The following is a 23,386-nucleotide window of genomic DNA, read 5'->3' on the forward strand; positions in this document are numbered from 1 at the left end:
TAATGTGAACTGCTTTTGTGATTGGTACCTAGTTTCGGTAGGTTGGCTTCACTGACCTCGGAAATAGATATGAGCATTACCATTACCGTGACTTTTCCTCCAGATCAGCGCAGCTCAAGCTCAGCTGAAGCTTGGGAGGTTTTTAGCCTTGACTTGGATTAAATTACAGTGAATTGTTCATGTTCTGTAATTAAAGTGACCATCCCATCCTAACATTAGTTTTGAGTTGAGATTGGCAAGTTGGGGTCCCTGGCTAATGGCTTGCACTTACCGGTTTCAGTTTGGCCGGGCACCCACAACATCGAGAACTGCTTTAATTCAGAGATATTTAATTTCAAAATTGCAGTTTTCAGATTGTAAGGGGGATATGAATGCCCTCTTAGAATTTGTGACATCAGCAGAGGCCTATTTTTTTTAAATTTTATGCTATAACTATCAGTAAAATGTGGTGGTGACTGGTATATGCTGCTTTGCTTGCAATATCTGCCGCACTTTAGTTTAAGGACGCCAAATTATTGCTTCCAAATGACGTCGTAGGAACAGCGCAGGTCCCAAAAAGTAAACAAAAGTAAAAGTAATATCTTGAAAACCAGTGTATATTTTTTGGTGAAATTAGGTAGATATTCATTGTTGATCTTTTTGAACCCGGGGACATCACTTATATTCTAATTCCATTAACTTGTTTGAAGGTGGGAGGGTCCCTTTAACCTTACTCGAAGGCCGGGGCCTTATTTTGAACTATATCTGATAACTTACCTTCATTACAGTTACCTATCAAGGCAATAACCAGGCTGAACTGTAATTCTGGTAAAATCATTGACAAATGCTCATCATGACAATTCATGGTGATAATATTTGAACTCCGAAGGGAAGACTGTCAAGATAGCTTTCTGCACAGGACAGCTCTGAAGAAGGTGAGTTGGTGTGTTGGGTACCTAGCTGTAAAGCAGGTGTCACACTTGCTTTTTTGCAACCAAGGAGACACACTATACCCAGACATACTTTCTTATCAAACCAAACTTAATCAAACCTAACTTAACCTTACCTACAACCTACAAACTAAAACCTACCACCTAAACCTGAAACCTACAACCTACAACCTAACCTACAGCACCTCTCCCTGGTTGAAAAAAGTGTGATGCCTGCTTTACTGCTACTGAGTTGAGTGTTTATTAATGTTTTTAATGTAACCACAGGAACAATACAAAGCTATTGCATTGATTAACAAAGAGTGACAAAGTACATACATAGCTAGTGAAGTGTAGCAAAGAGCTGCTGCTGGGTAGTGCCCCTCAAATGCTGCATGGTCTCAATTGCTGATCCGACTGACTGGCCTGACTTGTTTTCCACATGCTCTCAAGCAAGGGCACTGTTGAATACCTAGATAGAGTAGGTAGGTAGGTACCTATTCATTGTAAATTGATGCCACTGTTAAGGTAAATTTAGACCCTTTTATGCAACTGGAGGCTGGCCCTGACCTTTTTTTTTTACTGATTCTGCTTTTATTTGTAGATTTTTCTCCAGGGACCCATGACATTTGGTCATGAATGAGGAAGCAGGTGGGAGGGTGATTAGTGGTAACTAGCTTAGGCACTTGCTGAAATGTTGCTTAAATGCAAAATTACATGCAGAAAACTGGGATCTGGGAGCATCATAAAATCACATGGGTTTCCATGCTTGGGTTGTTGCAATAGTATGTACTTAAATTTCACCAGTCTCTTTGTTAGGTATGTCTCTTTGTCAATGTTAAGCGTTTAGTTATTTCAAATTTCACATAGGTGCCTATATGGAAACATTTTTAACAATAATGGCGCCTGTTGCAGACGTTCTTCAACTTGACTCAGTGGACTGTATAACTGTGTGTGTGTTGACGTCTCGCATCATTTGGTGTGGCGACCGGGGCCTGACAGGATATAGGTTGATATGGTAATGAGGCGAAATTGGGAATTTATAATATAAGAAGTGGATGCTATATGAATGGATATAATTTTGGATCAAGGTTTAAGAGCACTCTTTTCAGAGCGGCAAAGGAACCCTCTTTACAGAGAGCATGTTAAGACCTAAAAGGGTATGCAGAGCCCTCTTTTCAGAGAGACAAAGGAACCCTCTTTACAGAGAGCATGTTAAGACCTAAAAGGGTATGCAGAGCCCTCTTTTCAGAGAGACAAAGGAACCCTCTTTACAGAGAGCATGTTAAGACCTAAATATAGAGCCCTCTTTACAGAGAGACAAAGGAACCCTCTTTTCAGAGAGCAAGAGGTATTAGGAAAATAAGGAATCAGATAGGAATGATAAGTAGACCCGGTCACCGTGAAATAGAAGACTGTGCGAACTGTGTGCCACTCTCCCCGTGCTCTTATCCGCCGCTGCACTCCACTCTTCACCATTCACAAACACAAGATTCTTCCGAACTGGTGAGTATTGCAGATGGCGAATAGGCGATGACAACACAGTATCACTGACAAGAAGAGTTGGCCAGAGAGAGCGAGGCAGTGCTCTCTCGGCGCCGAAAAGTAAAGAAGTGAGGGCGAGGGCTGCTCCCGCCCCGTTTATGTACTGGGTCGGGAGGACACAGATGGCGACGGAAGTGATGAAATAACAAAGAAGCTACACACTACACAGCGTCCTGGTAACCCTACCACGCGGTCGGCACATGTCGGCCTAACGGCTCCGACCCGCCGGGGACACTGTTCCACGTGCGACGCCACGCCAGCCCACCCCCTCCCCCCGGGTCAGTCCCTCCGGTAACAGCGCATCCTTTCATACAACTGCAGCTGTAGAACACGGTCGCAGGGAGAGAGAAGCGTCCCGTCACCCGATCACTGCCATAAACTCTCTCGAGGACGGCCCATCTGCCGGCGGCATGGCAGGGGGATGGGGGCGGCGGCGGCGTGGAGCGGCGCCGGCCGGGATCACGAGTCGGCCCGGCCCGGCAGCTACGATCAGAGCCGAAATGAGCCGCAACACCAACTACCTAGTGCAGTTTGTCGGCAACAGCGCCGATGGCCACTGTAGTCCAAGCGCCCAAAAACCCCTTAACAATAATAAATAATGTTGTGAATGGCTTGCTTTCTTAATGACTCTTGTCTGGTGTCCCTACAGTGTTCAGTGAACAAATGCTTTAATTTGTTGTCAATATACAGGGTGTCCCATAAGTTCGTTCTCACCTTTTATTTGCATGTAAAACATAGTACATTGCGTTTTGATATGTTTATAACCCCTCAATGTGCTCCCCATTTCATAGGCAAACACGTGATGACATGCTGCGACATGCCAACCGGCATGTTTGGCAGCATAGCAGGCTTGAAGTTAGCCCAGACTGACTTGGCATGCGCCGTGAGCTCCTCAATGCTGGAACACCGCTTCGCTTCGACGAGCCTCGATTTCAATATTCCCAACACATTTTTATGAAATTTGGATCCGATGAGTTGCCTGGGATGTGATCTTGCCACACACGCCTATCACAGTCTCCTGGCACTGCTTTTATGCTTTGCTTGACCTCTGCACTGATGCACTGTCTTGCTTGAAGATGGGCCTACGACCTCCCGGATGCCATTTTCTTCTAAAAAAATGTGGTCATACTTGCGGTTCGAGTTAAGCTAGAAAGCTGAAACTCCTCCTAGATCTTCTTGGAGAAGCATTCTGCGTCCCAAGACTGTTTCTGGAGCATCAATCGCAACGTGATCAGTGTCTGGACGCATATCACTCCACATTACCGTGACCCTGGCCTTATGCATAGGAATAAAGCTGGATGACACAAAGGCCTTTTCCGTCGCCCATATGGGACCGTTTTGGGGTTTGGACGGGTGTTTCATCTCGAGCACGGACTAGGTAGTCCAGATGACCACATTGATGTTATCGGCCCTCCAGTTTTTTTTAGCCTCAGGCATAACGAAACACATGTTTGGCCATTTTAAGACGTTTTTGACTGTTTTGAGCCCTCCAGTAAGTAGAGCTTAAGTGACCTTGAGTTAGTTACTGTATGCCTGGCCTATTCAAATACATTAGCCGGAGGGGTGTGGTAATAACTGGTGTAAGCAAATTGACCACGGTCAAAAATGCATTACCAGTTTGCACTTAAGCCAACATTTTGGGATGGTCTCGTTCCTAAGTCGGCTAAGAGCTTCGGTCCAGAACATAAATTTATCGTTGGCATACAGTAAAATACATACCAAACTCGGCCGGTGATAAATTTTCAAGACCTCGGTCCTTACTGATTTTTGAACTCGGCCTTCGGCCTCGTTCAAAAATCCAGTAAGGACCTCGGTCTTGAAAATTTATTTACACCGGCCTCGTTCAGTATTATATAGTACCCCGAAATGATACTCTTAGACAGCTGGCAATGCATCCTGAAAAGCCTGTTTACCAACTTTCTAACGCTAAGACCTTTTTGACGGCCATTTTGGCGCCACACAGTTTTGGCCACATGGCTCACTCGTGAAAGCTGACAAAAAAAGAGCATAAACTTGGAGCGATTGACTCCCGACAAATCATCGGCGTCACTTGTTGACTGTGCGTCCAGTTAGCGACAGACATTGGCTACATACTGGATGGCCTCAATCACCCTCAACCGTCGTGAATGGCCCAGTGCGGTCTAAATACCGAGACGTTCCCGTATCAGAGACCTCTATGTTGCGGCGTAAGCCGTCTCCAAAGGAAGTGAACTCTCTCAAGGCCATATATAGTAGGTAGCGACACTGAGCGATTTGTTTACAGCCAGTTTCGATCCCGATGACGCAAATGTGTCGTCACGAGACAAAACAATATGGCCACCTCTAATGAGAACAAAGTGCGATAAGTTCCCGGATGTAGACAGCACTGACGTCACCGGGATCGAAACCGACGACATCAGTACTGGACCTATGGCGAAGCAAAGTAGTGACATCCCCCTGAACTCTCTGGCAAAAAATATTTTGTCTAGACGAATTATTTACCGTGGAGCACATTCACAGTTGCCATGGCAACCCCAAAAGCTCAGTTACAAAATAAATTAAGCGTGGCTTTAAATAAGAGAGCCTCTAAAAGAAAAATTTAGGTGAGAAGGAACTTATGGGACACCCTGTAGGTAGCAGGTGTGTGGGTTGTGACCCAAACTTTACAAAAGGTAACTATTTTTAACATTAGAGTTATTAAACAATGTCCATGCCTTTCATTGTGCTTATTGGCCAGTAGGCAATAACTCTTAGTCCCTTGTTGCTTGTGTTGTCATCGAAAGTGAATAAATATCACAATGTCTGACACGATACGATGGAGAGTACATAGTACGCATAGGATGGGGAGCTCCCTGCCTGGAAGAGTGCTCGATAATTGTAAGGTACCTTCTTGTGCGCCCAGAAAGTCCTCGTATTATTTTCCCTGGACATTTTGTGGGCGTTGTTGATGGTCCTGGTAGGCTCCAGGTTTGCTGCCGGCCATGTCCTGTCACTGGCCAGGTCTCGGGCGGTGGCTGTGGTCGGTCGGAGGCGTGTCATGTCCCGTCACTGGCCAGGTCTCGGGGCGGTGGCTGTGGTCGGTCGGAGGCGTGCCATGTCCCGTCACTGATCAGTGGCCAGGGCTCGGGGCGGTGGCTGTGGTCGGTCGGAGGCGTGCCATGTCCCGTCACTGACCAGTGGTCAGGTCTCGGGGCGGTGGCTGTGGTCGGTCGGAGGCGCGCTAACCGGCCGTGGTTCCGCACGGTGTCTGTCCCGGGAGGCGTTGACTTTGACCGTGCCACCACGTCAGGGAACGCCAGGCTTTTGGTGATTTCCAGGCTGAATGTGTGGTGTTGACTGATGTTCTTACACGAGTCCACTTCCCCGGTGCCTTTGAATCGTGTGTCATTGTTGACTCAGTGGATATGGGTACCTCTGCTTATCTTGTATAACTATGTGCCGGGCTCTTCAGCTGCAGCTCATACCAAAGTGCCTACTTATTTACTTGTTAAATCCGCCATAAGTATTCACCATATCATACACAAATATTGGAGTGTCTGCAGCCAGGTATCTCTGCACTTGACTGAGGCGTCTAACCCCAGTGTCTGGGTGCGCCCGGCACGGTCCTGCGTCTGCCACATGGGGCTCTTGGCGTCACGGCTGTGTCGTGGAGCCGCCTCTGGGTCGGCGGGACCAGCCCTCGGTGTGTCCTGTGCCGTGGATGGTGGCGGGCAGCGCTCGGCCAGGCGCCACCTCGCGGCTCCAGCACGGCGGGGTGATACTGCGGGATGTGCTGCCGCTCGTGCCGTCCGTCGGTGGCCGATCGGCTGACCCGCGAGGTGGTCGGCGGCCGGTCCGTCGCCCTCGAGCCGCCAGCTCCGTCCTCGGACGGCGGACTGAGTAATCCTGCCCGGACTGAGTAATCCTGCCCGGACTGAGCGGCGGTCCCTCAGCTGATAATTTGACTGACCATTGTGCCTGTCTGCCCGGGCTGGCCCGTCGGTCGGTCTGTCTGCGGGCTGTGGGGTCTGTCTGTATGTCCGTTCGTGGATGTCTGCTGGCTGCTAGGTCGGTCTGTTGGTCCGCCGGTCCGTCTCTGGCTGTTGGGTCTTAGGTCTGTCTGTAGATATGTCCTTGGAGGTGTGCTGGCTGTAGTCTGTCTGTAGGTCGGCGGCTCCGTCGGCGCTGACGCGGCTGCCGTTTTCCGAGCTGGTCCCGTCCCCCTCCCCATCCGTCGGTGTCGGCGACTCGCCCTCCCCAGCAGACAGTCACCGCGGAGTAAACACGTCAAGGCGTTCGGCAGCGCGGCTCCGACCCGACGCGACGGCGTCAGAGCGCTGCGGGCGGCGGACGGGAAGCTATTCCAACGCGAGTCACTGCGTGCCTGCCCACCGTCCAACACGAGTGGGACACTCACGGGGGGTTGAGGAGCGCGCTGTTTCGTGTCTGTGGCGCTGCTCACTGACTAGCCGTTCGTCGCGGGCGTCTACCGTGTAGTGATTCGTCTTGTGCCGTTCGTTTGCAAGTGTGGCTAGTTGCAATCAATTGCCTGTGGTCTCTGGCAGGCCGAAACATGTATAGGTTTTGTACTTGAACAAATCGACCCATTTGTCCAGCGCTGCTCCCAATATGTCAAACCCAGTAGGCTATTGAGCGGGACGAGCCCGGATATTCTCAGTTTTGGAGCGCCACCTTGCAAACAGCGTGCCTGGTCGCGAACCGGCTATGTTTTGCGCACACGGAATGGCCGCAGTGCTTCCGCTGACCCCAGCTGTGTGGACCGGCTCATTACAGTGCGGTAAAATTGTGAGCCGAATCCCGGCCAAAACAATGGGCCCGCTGAGGACGTCTGTGCGCGGTGCGGCGCCGGTTGCAGGCCGCCCGGCCCACGCCGTTCCGCGGGCGTGCTCTGTATGTCATCGCCCGTTTGCGAGGCGGCGACTGGGTAACAAGCCGCTCTTTGTAAGCAGCCGAGTCACCGGCGGCGGCGCAGACACCCCGGGCAGAGCGCCAGAGGGGCTGCACGCAGCACCGCCAGGGACGCGCTGAACAGGGCGCCCGGGGTCTGGGTTTACCAGTGAACGCCGCTGCATATAAGTGAATTCACGGGAAGATTGTCAGCATGTAGGATTCTCTTGCTGCGTTTACCAAATTCGAATAAGTGTTCCTCTCATATGTTTCTAAGAAGGGTGGCAAGGTTGGGTCATGGGCTTTACGGTTTTCCGGTAACGGTATCTAATTAATATCCTAAAAGTGTTTGGCTTCTATTGTTACCTGTATGTGTTCACTGGATTGGTTTGCCGCCCACCATCGCCGGCTCTTTTCCCGTCATTCAGAAATCGGTGAGCTTGAGCTGATGTCGGCCAGGCTTCCACCAGTACTCGTGTTTCTAAGGGACCGCCGTCGGTGAGCTCTGTATACAGTACACAGCGTCCACACGCCGGCGCGCAGGTCAGGGGCCTGCCTGCCGCGTACGGCGGGTGTGCACCAGGTCGGGGCGTGTCTGCCGCGAACGGCGAGTGTGCACCAGGTCGGGGCGTGTCTGCCGCGAACGGCGAGTGTGCACCAGGTCGGGGCGTGTCTGCCGCGAACGGCGAGTGTGCACCAGGTCGGGGCGTGTCTGCCGCGAACGGCGGGTGTGCACCAGGTCTGGGCGTGTCTGCCGCGAACGGCGGGTGTGCACCAGGTCGGGGCGTGTCTGCCGCGAACGGCGGGTGTGCACCAGGTCGGGGCGTGCCTGCCGCGTACGGTGGGTGTGCACCAGGTCGGGGCGTGTCTGCCGCGTACGGTGGGTGTGCACCAGGTCGGGGCGTGTCTGCCGCGAACGGTGGGTGTGCACCAGGTCGGGGGCGTGTCTGCCGCGAACGGTGGGTGTGCACCAGGTCGGGGCGTGTTTGCCGCGAATGGTGGGTGTGCACCAGGTCGGGGGCGTGTCTGCCGCGAACGGTGGGTGTGCACCAGGTCGGGGCGTGTCTGCCGCGTACGGTGGGTGTGCACCAGGTCGGGGCGTGTCTGCCGCGTACGGTGGGTGTGCACCAGGTCGGGGCGTGTTTGTCGCGAACGGTGGGTGTGCACCAGGTCGGGGGCGTGTCTGCCGCGAACGGTGGGTGTGCACCAGGTCGGGGCGTGTCTGCCGCGTACGGTGGGTGTGCACCAGGTCGGGGCGTGTCTGCCGCGTACGGTGGGTGTGCACCAGGGCGGGGCGTGTCTGCCGCGTACGGTGGGTGTGCACCAGGTCGGGGCGTGTCTGCCGCGTACGGTGGGTGTCGGCGCGCGGCGCGGGACCTTTGGCACGGGCCGGCGGGCGGCGGCGCGCGCCCGCGTCGGCCGCCCGTTAGGTGACGGTTTTTGTGCCGGCGCTGCACGGCCTCCGGAGGCCGGCGCCGATGTGTGCCGCTCTGAAGGACACGTCACCGCCGCGCCGGCCGTCTTGCGGCCAGGGCCCGGCACCTCGGTCGGCTGTATACGGGAGCTCGATCAGGGACGGGTCGCCCGGCCGGCACCTCACGCAGTGCTGCGATGCGGCAGCCGGCAGCATCCGAGCCGTGTTTCGCAGCCGCATCCTCTCCACTCTGGTGTGTTCCGTCACTGCTCTGAGGAAATTCGACATACCGGTGGGAGGCTTCACCTGATCTGAATTTAAGAGCAGACGCCACCGCACTGCCCCCTGCCGGTGCCGAACGGCTACGTTGTCTTTCAAGTGCTCATGCTCTTGCTCATTCTGCATGGTCCAGCCGTTGCCTTCCCCAGATTTTCAGTCTCTTTTTCTCGCTGTTTCCTATCTGCCGAGCGCCGACTGGCGTGTGGAGTTTCTCTATCTCTGTGGACGGTGGAGCGGCTGAGCCGCCGCGCCGGTGAGACCCGCCCGGTCCGCCGTCGCCGCTGCCTCGCCGCCGCCGCCGCCGCCAGTGCCGAGCGTGGCGTGGCGGCGGCAGCACGTGACGGGGGAGCGCGGCCGGTGTCCGTGTGCAGGGCGGCAGGACGGCGACTGTGCAAGTGCGGCGGCCAGGGACGGCTGGTGTGCAGTGCGACGGCTGTGGTGTCCGGGAAGTACGCCGCTGAGATGGTGATGTCGGGGTGAGGCGCGCACCCGCTCTGGTGACTGGCTGAGCCCGCTCGGTGGCCGAGCCCGCGACCCAGCCGGCCGGCTCGGTGCGGCCGCGCCGCCGCCGAGTCGGTGCCGACGCGCCGCCGACGACAGCGACGCGCTGTGACCGGCGGGCGGCGGCCGCGCGCACAGCGGCGGCGGCGGCGCTATTTCTGTGAGACGCAGCGCGGCCGGCCGGGTGACGCCGGTGACATCGACAGCAGCTGAGGTCGGCGGCCGGCGAGCCCCACCCCCGGCGGCTCGGACACCCAGCAGGTAACTGAACCTCGCCTATCGGCCGATCCGGCGGCAGCAGGCTGGCTGCCGGCCGGGTCACCGCGCGGACGACCCATGCGGGCCGGCCCAGGGCGTGATAGGGGTAGGAAGGGCGATATCGCCGACTACCGGCCTCCTGTCGGTGCTGTCGGAATTTACCCGTCTGTTCAACGTGCTGTGCTGTGGTGCTGTTCCTCGATTACAGATTTGTCCTGCTAGTTGTGCTGTTAATGCTGATGCTCTTTGCTGTTAAACCAATTCCAATGACAGCGGTGGCTTGATAAGCACCTGTTTCGCATTCCAGCGTGCTCTTGATTTGGCTTCCTACCATTTTTGACCGCCGGGGACGGGTATCACTGATGGCACACGAGGCCGCCGGCACGCGAGGCCGTTTCCTCCTGCCCCGTCCGCCGCCGGCTGCCGGGTCGGCCGGCCGGGTGGCTCATGCTGCCATGCAATGCAGAGCTCTGTGGGCCACCGCTGGCGCTGCCTGCGGGCGGACAGCTGCACTGTGCTCACAGTGACTGTGTGCCGGCAGCTGCCCTGCCCGTGGCTGCGCACCCCGAACTCGGCTGCGGACGGTGCCGGGGCGAGATCGCTCACTAGTCACTAGTCTTCCTGGACTCTGGAGGCCGTCAGCTATGTCTCCCACCGGCTGACCGCCGCGCCGGCGGAACTCTCCCGTCCCTGACCGCGCCGCCGGCCGTGACGGCCTCACCTGACCGGCGATGGCGCCCGACCAGAGCTGTCATCGGTACGCCATTTACAGCTGCGGCGCCGGCCGGGCGCCGTCGGCCAATGTCGGCTGCAGCGGGCGGGCCGCCGGGCCGGGCAGCTGGCTGGCCGGGGTGGGCCGAAGGCCGCTCTGTGACTGGGTACACTGCAGGACGGTGGGGGAGGAAGGTGAGGGCCACTAGAGCTACTGGTCACCTACTAGAACAACGGCCGGGACCGCTCAAAGCAGGCGATTGCTGACTAATGAGGATTCTGGCTTTGGGAGGCGGCAGTGGATTTACTGTCGACGGCCGATTGGCCTGCTCTGCGACACTGAAGGTACTGCTGGCTGGCTATATGACAGTGAGCAGGACTACCCTGGCAGGTGTTTCCGGCAGTGGCGGGCGGGAGCAGCGGCAGACATTGATTAGCTCGGACCCGCCCCGGTCCGGAGGCCGGGATCGCGCCCCGCGCGGCTGAATCAATGGAATCCGGACACCTGCTGTTCAATTATTAACGACAGTCGACACTAAGCGCACTGCGCAGGGCTGGATTTGATTGTATCCGAACAATCATAGGGTGTCTGTTGAATGTCGCGGCGTGATGGCGGATGGTTTTGCGTAGCCGGTGTCGATCTGTTTTGTCGCCATTCTCGTGTTAGGCTGTTGCTCTCGAGCTTTCAGGTATGGCGCTTGACAGCAGCGTTTTAGCGTTCCACTCGCTCATTTTTCGTTTTGTGCAACTGCTTAGAAAGACTTCAAGTTTTGTTTTTCATTGTTCCTTGCCCATCTATACTTACAAGCGTCATATAACTACCTATAAAGCGTGTATAAAGCGGCTCTGAAACTTGTCGAGCGATTCGGCGCGGACAGGTGCGGGGACGACGCGACACTGGGCCACCTCCGGGAAGTGTCGTTTGTCCCGTTTGTCGATCTAAATGCAGATGCTCTGACTCATGCTGGCCGGCCTGGGCCGAGCGGCGTCCGCGTCACATGTCGTCCGGCCGGAGTCCGTCCGGGATTCCTATCTCGGCCGATTATGATGTCCGTCCGTCCGTCCGTCGGTCGATCGGTCGGTCGGTCCGTCCGTCGCGGGTCCGTCCGTCCGGTCTGGGACTGGCGGGTGGCGGTGTGGGCGGCTGCGACTGTGCCGGCGCACAGGTGCCGGCGGCTCGCACTGCCCCCGTCCCTGCGGACCGGCCCCTATGGCCGACAGACTGCCGTGTCGCGCACAGACCGGCTCCACGAACGGCAGACCGGCCCGTCACGGCAGCGGCAGCCCTCCAAATCGGGCCGACGGTACACCTCGCGGCGAGGGGCCGATTCGGGCCGCTCGGAGTTCGAGGAAAGTCTCTGTGCTGTCGATGCGGGCCGATTGTTCCCGATCGGCCGCTGTTGTAGGATGTGTGAGTGGCGAGTCGGCGACCATTCGGGGCGGCGAACAGCGCCCTGCCGTGCTCTGGGCGGTGGCTGCGGAGCCCATGTGGCCGGGTATCCGCGCCTGCCGCGCAGCTGCGCAGCAGACGAGGCTGTCGCCGTCACCCGGAGCTGAGCTGCGGTGGGGACATCAGCCTTATTAGGACCAATTCACTCAGTTAGCCGCTCGGGGGCTGTCCGACTGCGAGATCACGTCTCACTTTCAGCCATCTGACGGCACTGCCCTGTGCAGTTGATGGCCTGCGGTCTGGGCGTGCACAGCGCTGCCCTGTGCAGCTGTGCACAGTGCAATGGCGTGCAGTGTGCACTGGAGCGCTGTGTGAGCACGCGGTAGCAGTTTTGTGGACTGCGAAGCACGCCACTGGGCTGTATCTCGCCGTGGCATTTTTACTTTGTATTCCTTTTCACGCGTGTGACGCTCGGGCGGGCTGTGCTGTGAGCGGCTGCCGGCGGCGGCCAGCCCGATCACACCGTGGCTGGTACGCACACTGCCAGTGCGGGCGAGTTGTCGGCCGGTGGGAGCCGCGGCCCTGGAATGTGGCCGTGCGTCGCCGGCCGCCGGTGACCCGGCCGCCATCGGGGTCACAGGATCCGCCGTCGGGCCGCCGCGCCGGCCGCCAGACGCAGGATCTGGGCCAGCGCCGGCGGCGGACGAACAGCGCGCGCCGGCGACACTGTCATCGCTGGCCGCCTGCGGACTATGGGCGCTCTGGACCGGGAAATGGGACTTCCATGGACTTTGGCGGGCTGCTGATGAACTGTTTATCAGCGATCAATGCAAGTATGGAAATGAGTTGTCTGCAGTTCCTCTGCTCGAGCCCATATAATTTCCGAGTTATTTTTTATGTAGGCTGGCGCGGCCGCCGTCTCTGCCGATATTCCTATACACTCGGCCCGACGCCGTCTGGCTTTGTGCCGATGATTTCCCTGGGGGAGGTCCGTACGGCCGTTACGGGTCGGGGACGGCACGCCTGACGTCACCCAGAGTGGCGCGTCTGCCGGAGACCGGCGGGCATCACTCGCCGTCCCATACTGCCAGACTCTGCTGTTTGGCGGTGACGTGTTGATTGCGGCTCAGCAAAGGCTTACGGCCGGCCGAGGCGGGATGAGCTGGCTCAGAGCGGCGCTGTGCCAGACCGCGCTGTGGCGCTGTGGGTGTCTTGTGTGTGATAACACCACGGGTCGTTTCGGGGAGTACCCAGACGGCACTCATGCTGAGTGTATATCCACCGAGAGGTGATGGCGGTGGGTGTGTGCTGGAGTCTCGGCGGTGACAGCAGCACATGGCACCGGCTGACGGCTGGACGGACCGCCATCGGCCGCCATGTTTCTGACGCCGGCCGGACCGCTGCCGGGAGGGCCGGAGAAATCGGCCGGGTCCGCTCTCGCTCGGATGTCCCCGGCAGCCAGCCGTACGGAGGGACGGACGGACGGTCGGACTGCGCCGTCGGCCACGGCGGCGGCTTGATTGGCGTGGCCGTCACGGCGGGTGGAGGCGCTCTCCGTCCCTTCAACCCGCGGCCGTCGCCCGCACGCCGCCCCGACTCGGCACGTTGGAGCCGCTGACATTATGTGGACGACATCATATGGGCATAGGCGGCGGAACGGGGAGGGCACCGGGGCACCGTGCCCCCCCCCCTTTGATTTTGGCATTTTAACATTAGCCCTATGGGCGTTGCATGGATAGAATGGGACCAAAAGTCGGCAGTGCCCCCCCCCCTTAATTGAAGGTGTTCCGCCGCTACTGCATACGGGGTGTGAAGGGAGATGTGAATAATGCGGGTCCAATGTCAGCTGGACATGATCGGTTTCTCCTGGGACTGATAGATACGGTGCTCTGTCGTGATGATTGCCGTGGCATGATTTTACGTGTGTCGGCTGTCGAGAATATCAGTTACTTCGTATGGTGACGCTCCTGGTCAATTTATTCCCCGGTCAAACAGCGCACGATGAGCACAACCCTGTGCTTTGCCTGAGGTCTGGCTGACCTTCCCCTCGGGCCTCGACCCATTGCCGGGGCCAGGAATTCCAGCAGCCGGCAGCTCCGGCGACTACCGGAGCTGCAGGCCAAACGTCGATGCAAAGTGGCGGCGCGCGCTCCACTGGCTCACCGCGGGAGGAGCGGGGGCGCATATGGCGCGTGTACGCGGCGGCCATGGGGCTGTCGCGCGTCTAATGCGAGAGGTGCGGCCGGTGCACCAGCCCGCTGGCCAGACGCTCCGCCCCTGTACCACCCGGCACCGGATGTCCCGCGGTGCGCAGGAACCACCCGACCCTTTGACCCACGGATCGATTTCGTCGGCTGATGGTCGCTTTGTTCAGGCTGAGGACCGGAGACTTTAATAGGTCCGGGGGCATCGATGGCAGTATGTATAATGTCATTATTGCTTTGGACGTGGGTCGACATTTTGTCGTCACGTTCCCAGCGATCCAAGAAGCCTCTGACGTGTGCTAGCTACGTCTGTTTATCCCGTGATGGTGAATCAGGGGCTCCAGCGGCTGCGGGTTTCTGGGGCTTACAGTGACTGGTAGGTAGGATGATGTGAGCGGGGGTTCACTTGGCGCGTCCGTTCAGCCGCGGTCATGGCGGGCGGGAGAGCGTGTCACCGTTCCGCTGACACATCTGTTATCTCTCCTCGGGGATCGTTCGCTGCTACTGGATGGTCTGCAGAAGTTCACGGCATGCACTGGTGATGTGTCTATATTGGCTGACTATTGTGCTGGTTGTGCTGGGCTCCAGGCTCCAATGCATTTTCGAGCAACACCTTTTGACGGCGTGCATCGTGCTCGACCAGTGCATTCAGGACTGCAATATGGGAAGCCAAGCTAAGATCCTGGGATTCCCTTGGCCGCTGGTGGCACACGATCCCTTTCTCTCAAATTTAAGGGAATGTCTGGCTGATTCAGCTGACCCCACTCCCTCGCTCAATCGGCGTCACTCCGGCTGGCTGCATGCGGCTCAGACTCGGCGTTATGGGACATACATCGCACCGAGCGGCCGCCCGATCTCCCAAAAAAGGAGCAGCAAAGCGGCCCATGTGGTGAGCGGCATACGCGATGGCGCCGCCGCCGTCCCAGCGTCCGCAGGCGGGCTGTTTGGGAGAACTATGGAGGGTCCCCCCGGCGCACCGGCTGCTGAATAGCAATGGCGCCCTCGCAGTCCCACACAGCCTCATGGGCCCACAGCCACATTCAGATGAGGGATTGGTGTGGCTTTGGAATTTGGATACTGTCCAAGGCAGGTGACGGCGTCGGCTACAAAGTCGTCGCGCGTACCATCGCCCAGCCCACACTGCTGATAGTTGATTGAGATAACGGCCCCGGGGCTTCGCTTTGGCCCGCGAGAGCCGTATTCGCTGTTATCCGTGGGATGATACATATTCCACATCCTTTTGCACCGACGCTACCCCATGGTAATCCTCTTCTTCCACTAATTTTACTGCGTGTTGTAACTTCAAGTTTTGTAGTTTTCATTTGTCTTCTCATGAAATGTGCAAATGAAGGGAGACTCGTCCCTTTGCTGATAACGAAAAACTCCGAAAGCAGATACCGAATTTAACTATCTTCTGAGAGCAGCTGTCTCCTTTCAGGCGGGTTCTTTTCAGGGCCGAGGCTTCTCGCTCACGGCTAATATCACGATGTGGTGAGACTCGGAGATGGGAGTTAACCCGCCGGGTCACGTTATTTACGGACCGCCGGCTCACGGTGCTCACGGGCCGCCGGGTCACGGTATTTACGGGCCGCCGGGTCACGGACCGTAAATGCCGCCGGTGGCCGCGCCGTCGCCCACCAAAGCTGAGCGGGTGATGCACACAGTCGGCCGCCACAGCCCGGTGAAAGGCCGCTGTGGGGGGCGGCCGCCGCCCTGGCTGGTGGCAGCGCCGGCTCAGGTCGGCTGGGTCGGCGGCGGCGCAGGTGTCACCGGCTCGCCGCTGGTCATGGTGAGTGATTGGACCCGGCGGCTGTACGAGCTCCGGTCCGCCGGTGGCTCGGTGGCACCTCCGTGGACCGGCCGACCTCGCCAGCGACTTTCCAGGAGCGCGTCGTGCCGCACCGCCGCCCGCCGCGCGCGTTTCTCCGTTTTTTACTGGGGACTGTGCGTAAAGCCGGCTCATGGCGGCGTATTTCCCTCGCCTCAGCAGCTCGAGCTCTGCTCCTCCGCGGACGCCCCTGCCGGCGTGCCGTTGGCCTGAGCGGCATTGTCTGCCTTGTTGGTACCGGTGTCGTCATTTCGGTACATTCCTCCATTCGGCTGTGCTGTGGCTCTCGTTTTCTGTGCCAGTCGCATACCAGATTTCCACGCCGCCTGCCAGACCGGGCGTATGTCGAGCTCTCCATTGTTGACACACTCATTTCGTTCAGCTCCGGCCGCCTGCGGGGCTGTGGACCGGCCGCTCCAGCTGCTTAGCTCGGGTGGCGTCGGCCGTGTACTCTGGTCCGTCAACTCAGGTGTGATAGCAGCTGATGCAATCCGGCTTCCGGCTCCGCGCCTCAGAGCGGTGACCCTGCGACCTTCCGTCGTCCGCGCGCGCCGCTCCGCAGAGCCGCCGCCGCCGGGGACACTGCGTGGGCGATGGAGCGTGTCACGCGATGGCCCGTCACTTTGTCACGGGAAGCGCCGACGCCCGACCACAGCCGGGTGGGGCTCGGCGACGGAGCAGAGATTACGCCGCGGACGGAGCGGAGACGGAGCGAGGACGCTGCCTAACGAACTGTGGCCGGCAGGCCGCAGACGGCTGGTTTGATAGAAAAGGCCCTGGCATAGCTTAGACCTCCTTCCGCCTCTGACAGAACTACGACGGGGGGGGGGGGGGGCAACGACGCTACCGGGCATATTTATCGATCAACTGTCGTGTTAACGGGGTTCTGCTTTATCTAATAGTCATGAAGTAATGCTTCCATTTGACTTGCCCTCACTTTTTATTATCTCAGCTACCTGGACTGTCTGGTTTGAGACGTCGGGTGGGGTCAGTGGCGGGGACAGCCGGCTGCTGGTGGCAGTACGGCCCGCCGTGGCCCGGTCTGCGCGGCCCGCCGTGGCTCGGCCGGCGCGCCTCTGCGGCCGCCGTGTGCCGTCACCAGTCCGGGCCGCCGTCGTGGAGTCAGTAGAGCATGTGGCAGCCCAACTGTGGCGAGTTTCCCGGCGATGACGGACTCGCTTTTACTCGCCGCCGGTTTCTACCTGCATTGTGTTTTGTTGCAGGCCTGTTTTACCTCGCTGGGCTGGGCTTTCGCCGGCGGCCGGTGAATGCGTCGTTTGGTGGAGAGTACCCGAGTGGCCGCCGACGATAAACAAGCCGCGCTGGATGGGGGGGGGGGGGAGACGGACTCGCTGTGCCGTCCGTCACGGCCGGTCGCGGTGGGAAAACGTGGCGCCGGCGCCGAGCGGACTCCGCTGCCGTCATTCAGGGCGCCGCGCCGCTGCGTCTGGGCGGCCCGAACCGGCGGCACGGGGCGCCGCGGGCTGTTCACCGCGGCGCCCCGTGCCGCCCGGCGGGCGGCGCTCCCGGCGGAGAGATACACAGTGCACACTGACCCGTCCACCGGTCAGGTCAGCGGCCTCCCTGCACGGGCTGGTGACCGCTGTGGTGCAGTTGGTGCCGCGGGCCGCGCCAGGTGCGGTATGGCTCCCCATTGTTCACTGCCAGCCAAGGTCACACCCTGTGGACCATCTGGGTCAGCCGCGCCCGGCTGCAGTGACGGCCGTCAGCGGCGTCTTCCAGCGGGCGCGTCTCGTGTGCTCACCCCGCGGGCAGGTTCCCATCGGGCGCGCGGCCTGCCTTTGTCACCGAGCGCCGGCCGGCCGTCGGCGGCGCCGGCGGCCGAAACGTGTGAACGCCGCCGCTCGGTAGCGGGCGAGGAGTGCGCCGTCCGCGGCCGCACGTGACCGCCGCGGGGGCAGGGCCGCCGTCTCCGTCCGTGCCGCCGGCTCCGAGCAGCGCCGGTCTGCACCGGAGCAGCGACAGGGGCCGGTCTGAACTGCCCGCCCTCCCGGTCACAGCGGGCCCGGGGTCCGGGCGGATCCGGGCTGCCGACTGGGTAATGGGTGCGGATGACTGACGCGGCCGGCAGGGGTTCACCACCACCTCACTTCCCCGGCGCTGCCCGGCGTAGTGCAGCGGCCAACAGCTGGTGTTTGTTTGTTTTCCGTTCGAGCTGGCATGCAGTGAGGCACTGTGCTGTCTCCTGTTGCAGCCTACAGTGGTTATGGAGCTGGCGGAGGAATGTCGCCAGTCTCCTCCGCCAGCTCCTCCATCTCCCCCTGAGTTCACGGGCGGGACAGTGGGCTCGAATCGTGTCCATGTGTATGAGGGATATGGCATGTTGTCAGTTTTGACTGCTAGCTGGAACTAAAGTTGGAATGCTGACTTGCGGAAGCCAGCTAGTGGAGCTCCAAGATTGTCGTATACGAGTAGACTGCTAGCGAAGTTGCTCTTCTCTCGCGGGCCACAGGCAGGGGTCGGCCCGGCCGTGTATCCCGAGGGACGGGGCGACGCTGCAGTGACTGATCTGTTGACATTACCGACATGTGTCGGTGGACGTCACGGCGCGTACCGGGCTCAGGACGGCGGCTACCGTGCACAGATACCGCGTTCGTGACATGAGTTCTACACGCCCCGGGCGACAGCTACCCGTGTTTCGCTGTGACGCAGAGATTAAATATTGTCTCGCTGCGCCGCGCCCTCCGCCGCCCTGCCCCGGTCACGGGGTCCGGGCCGGCCAGCAGCGCGCTGAGAGACGCCCGCCGCCTCTATTGATCGTCTGACGCCGCCGACCGGTGACGTCAGGGGTCGCGCCCGGAGCGGCCCGCGGTCCACAGTTAACACCTACCTCCATCTCCTCCCCGACGGGACCACACCCCGGTTACTGGCGCCCGGAGCGGCCCGCGGTCCACAGTTAACACCCACAGCTCCATCTCCTCCCCGAGAGGACCACACCCCGGTTACTGGCGCCCGGAGCGGCCAGCCGTTCACACACCGGGACTCCAGCTCCTCCTCGAGAGGACCACACCCCCAGTGTCCTTCAGTGACTTCTGTGTTTTGGCCAAGGTAGGAGCACATATTGAATGCTCATGCTACGTTTCGTTGTGTGCGGTATTTCGGGGTTCCATGAATATAACTACATGCATACCTACTCATCACGCATTCCACCCCTATCACCTCGTTATTTTAGATAAGGGTTTCAACTTATCGATAACTCCTGACTTTCATCAAGACCATGACCATTTCTATCAAAAAGTAGGTAGTTTGATTGGTTTTTGTGTCTAGGATCACCGAGTGACCATCCTGCCCAGTGCCGGTGGCTGTCTCGGGTACCGCCGACTCGGTCCCATGTGTGGGGGCGTCACGCCGGGTGTCTAGTCACCCTTTCGGAGGCTGTGGCCGGATGTCGCCCGAATTAGACCGGGGCCGGGGCGGGGCGGCAGACGGCGGGCACTGCTCGTCTGTCGTCTGTTGGTGACGGCCGTAACCCGTCGCCACGCGGCCGGGAGCTGGCGGTACGCGCTGCCGACCGCTGTAACCGCCGGCTGCATCACCGGCTCTGGGGGCGCGCTCACCGCCGTCAAACGCTAACCTGCGGCGTATATGGCTTTTGAGCGGCTCTGTGGGTAGCGGGCAGCGGCGCTTGTGGGTTCCCGCTTGGTCACACAGCAGGCGCCGGGCCGGCTCGGCCGCAGCGGCAGTGCCCGCCGTATCCGACCGTACCCTGGTCCCTGACCGAGGACGGCAGCGGTGCAGCGGCCGCCGTGCGAAGGTCGTGTTTGGGCCGCGGACGTGTCGGGTGGCCGGCGGCGGCGCGCGCACGGCAGCGTGTAACGGTAGCTGCTCGATCACGTACCGGCCGTGATACGCCGTACACTGTGCAGGTGCCGAGTGCCGCACATACGGCCGATCCGGGCCTGTGTGTGACTCGGCACGTTGCTGCCGGTTGCGGCGGCTGTGAACGGTGGCTTAGCTTTTCCACATTGTGCTTAAATGGCATTTTGATAAATACAACTCGTCACGAAATGAAAGACAACCGTTGTCTTGCACATCATTCGCACAGTATCCCGGCTGAAGTGAACGTATATTAGTGAAGCTACCTGCCTGACATTGCTTGTCGCCAGGCACGCAACCGGTGATTTTTTAACGTTGCTAAGGATGTTCTCGTCCCTTTATCGCCCAAGCCAGGTAGCCCCCTGCACGTTGTAATGGTGTTCCACCCATCACTAAGTCAGCTGCGCCGAGCTGCCGCGGCCTTCCCGGGCCGCAGTGGGTCGCCGGACGTCTGCCCTCGGGACAGCGGTGTCGAGGTGCGTGCCGTCCCCGGTTAGTGCCGGTCCGGCCGGCTCCGGTGTTCGTGTGATGGGCGGCAGGGCGTGAAACGGACACCTCTAACACCGCTTTGTTCTGGACCGAGACACGCCACCCGACCATCGGGGCTGGTGAAGTGCCGCGGCAGCCGCGGCGGACAGTGGAGCGGACAGTGGAGCAGACAGGCTGCCGCCGTGTCCCCACCCGCGCTCCTCCCAGGGGATCCTCCGGGAACGGCTCGGGATCCTCTGCGAACGGCTCGGGATCCTCCGGGAACGGCTCGGGATCCTCTGCGAACGGCTCAGGATCCTCTGCGAACGGCTTGGGATCCTCCGGGAACGGCTCGGGATCCTCCGGGAACGGCTCGGGATCCCCTGCGAACGGCTCGGGATCCTCTGCGAACGGCTCGGGGTTCTGTGGGAACGGCTCGGCCGTCCGTCCTTTTTCTGGCCGGCGCTGGTTCCGTCCGGGCCTCCCAGCCACGCAGTCCCGTCTGGTCCTATCTCCCCGGCGCTGGCTCCGTCTGGGCCGCCCGGTCCGCAGTCCCCCGCTCTCCTCGTGGCTCCCTCGGGACACCATCTGCCTGGATTCTGAGCGCAGTCGCCTAAGGCAGCCAGCCGGCGCTGCCGGCGCCGGTCGCCGGTGAAGCGTTATGCGCCTGCCTCCTTAGTCCTTATCGCCTCCTCCCCAGGGACAGGGCGTCGGAGTCCGCCTGCCGCGGGAAGTGGCCTAGGGGACGGCACACTGCGGCCGACCCCCGCTCGCTCCACCCACGCAGCCCGGCACTCGGCACCACTGAACGGACCCTTCTGTCCTGCTCTCCGCTGTGGTCGCCGTTTGATGAGCCTGGACTGTAATCTTGGCGGTTACAGGACGAAGCGTCGACGACATGCGAGACGGGGTAAAGCGTCGAGGAAATGCTGTTGATCGGTGTAAACTGATAAACAAATGGTGTTTATCTTTCCCGGGAAGATGAAGTCGGTTTACGGCGGCGAAGTAGTTTGTTGGGTGGCGTCCAAAGTCGAACGCCGCCGAGCTGTGTTGATCCACCGGGTGATACTTCAGAACTGTTGCTCAAACAATGACGCATCGCCGTATAGTGAGCCGCCGGCGCGGGCTGGCGGCGCCACGCCCGGCCATTGGGAGCCGACTCTGGCAGATTCTGTCGGCTGCAGCGCAGCGCAGCTCTGATGGACGACCGAACGGCCCGGCAGTCGGCGGCGTCACGAGCCTCAGCTGGCTCCTTCTGCCGAGCGCCCGGCTAAAGTCGATGAATGCGTCGCGTGCGGAAAGCACACGTGAGTCAGCCTGCACTTGGACGGGACGCGGGGCCGCCATAGGGACGGCCGCGGTCGGGACTCGGCCGGGGCGGACAATGGACGGTACGGTCTGACTTTCCTGCTGGGTGGGGCTGCTCCCCTGTCGGCTCGGCGGGACCCGGCGCGGCTCGGCAGCCGCCGGAGAGCTGTGTTCGGCGCCGTCAGGTTCCCCAGGACTACCGGCTGTCCGGCGCGTGCCTGTCCTGTGTGCACACTGACACCGCCTCCCCCTCTGTGTGCACGGGGAGGCAGGCGCTGGGAGCGGCTGCCGAACTCGGCGGGTGCTGTGGTTCGCCTCCGGCCGTTGCTCTGTAGCAGGTGTAATGTGTACTGAGGGGGGCGGGGATCTCTAACAGCGTAATAAAGGTCGTGTCCAAACAGCGAAACCAGCGCACACAGCACGAGTTGCCGAGCTATCACAGAGCTCTGCGCGCCTACCCCGTGTGGTCGGTGGGACCGGGGAGCGCCAGGACCGCCAGAGCCGTATCGAGTTTCGTTCGACCGGCGGCGGCGCTAGTTCGGCACACAGATCGGCGCCCTGAGCTCCGCACACAGACTGTTGGCTTAGTAAACACTCGAGATTATTATCGGGCGCCAATGTTTTGACACTTGACGTGGCTCTCATGCTAATAGGTCTGGGATTTAACAGATGGATTTACATTGAGGAGCTTCACACTACGTTGCAGGGAAGGAAATACGGCGTGGTACGTGTCTCCCGCATTGACTTGTGTCTGTGTGACTGAGTGGAAACTAACCCCCCACTGTCTGTGTGTCTGTCCACAGGCAGCATGTCGGTGTCGGCGCCGGCCAGCTGGTCCAAGTCGCAGAACCCGTACCGGACGGCTCCGGCGCGGCGGCACCGGCGCCACCTGGTCAGCCTGCGCGATGTCAGGTCAGTGCCGCGACACACGGTAACGCATGCAGTGTAACACCAGGCGGCAGCTGGTCAGTCTGCGCAATGTCAGGTCAGTTGAGGTAATTTCAGGTTATTACCGGTCAGGTCAGCTGAGGTCGGATCAGGCCAACTGAGGTCAAGCCAGCTGAGGTCATGTTGTGTCAGTGCCTACTGCCTAGTCTGGTCAGCTGAGGTCAGGTCGGCACAGACTGCTGCTCCATCTGATTGGCGGATCGCGGACCGTATGGGGACCGCTGGCAGCGGCTGACGCCTGTATATCGGCGCCCACGGCCGCTGCGCCCTTCCGTGGTGAGAGGATGTGCCGCGCCACATGGCCCGAGGCTCAGCCGCCGAGCCACGCCACAGGACACGGATGTTTGGTCCGTCTCCGGCCAAACAATGGGAACCGGAGCAGCCCGCCTTAGAAACGCGACCCGGCCGGTATGGTCAGGGGCATTGTTTGGAGCTGTGAACAATACACAGCACTCGGGTGAGGGGCAAACACTGGATGGCGGAGCTTCTGGGCTGGTGTTTCGGAGACAGGCGCCCTAATTGCTAGGCGGATGCCATCGATGATCGAGTTGGTTTGCTGATATGCAGGTTGACCGCAAGTTGACTGCAGTAGTGCATGTGCTAAGTGTGGGTACTGACGACTGGACCTGTGCTGTCTCAAGGTGGTTTGTGGCAGCCGATACTCAGTCAGGCATGCACAGCTTGTATCGACGGATCTGGTGAATGTGAACTGTGCAGTGAGAGTGACCTGCTGAACGTTGACCATACCCACATGCCCCGGGCTCTCACACGGCCTCGGGCCGGCCCAGACAACAGCTGCATCGACGCTGTCGGGCAAGATTACCTGTCGGGCGGGCCTTGCACCGAAGTCCCAGCCTCTGAACTGGCTAGGCCGGGTGCCACAGCTAACCTTCATTGCCGTTTAGGAACTGTCTCATTTTT

At 59.7% G+C, this 23,386-nt stretch overlaps 2 protein-coding genes across 2 annotated transcripts in view; one reads left to right on the top strand and one right to left on the bottom strand.

The window, feature by feature from the left end:
- Window positions 1-736: 736 nt before the first annotated feature.
- LOC122387601 (rho GTPase-activating protein 32-like) overlaps window positions 737-23,386 on the top strand; it is a 133,677-nt gene continuing 111,027 nt past the window's right edge. The window contains exons 1-2 of the mRNA XM_043377941.1: window positions 737-914; window positions 22,321-22,429. Of these exons, the coding sequence (XP_043233876.1) occupies window positions 22,326-22,429 (104 nt within the window). The 5' untranslated portion in view covers window positions 737-914; window positions 22,321-22,325. The remainder of the gene's footprint in view (window positions 915-22,320; window positions 22,430-23,386) is intronic.
- On the bottom strand, window positions 10,538-20,797 carry LOC122387600 (B1-hordein-like). Its single transcript, XM_043377940.1, has 2 exons — window positions 20,423-20,797; window positions 10,538-10,654 (listed from the first exon to the last, which is right to left on the bottom strand). Exons 1-2 carry the CDS (start codon window positions 20,795-20,797, stop codon window positions 10,538-10,540), a joined length of 492 nt encoding a protein of 163 aa, XP_043233875.1.

Source organism: Amphibalanus amphitrite, unplaced genomic scaffold, assembly GCF_019059575.1.
Source record: "Amphibalanus amphitrite isolate SeventyFive unplaced genomic scaffold, NRLGWU_Aamphi_draft 000291F_arrow, whole genome shotgun sequence".
Lineage (NCBI taxonomy): Eukaryota > Metazoa > Arthropoda > Thecostraca > Balanomorpha > Balanidae > Amphibalanus > Amphibalanus amphitrite.

Coding starts and splice junctions, on each gene's coding strand:
- LOC122387600 (XM_043377940.1), bottom strand. CDS start 20,797: ATGGTGTCCCGAGGGAGCCACGAGGAGAGCGGGGGACTGCGGACCGGG. Junction 10,655..20,422: donor ATCCCCTGGGAGGAGCGCGG/GTGGGGACACGG, acceptor ACCGTCCTGCAG/TGTACCCAGTCACAGAGCGG.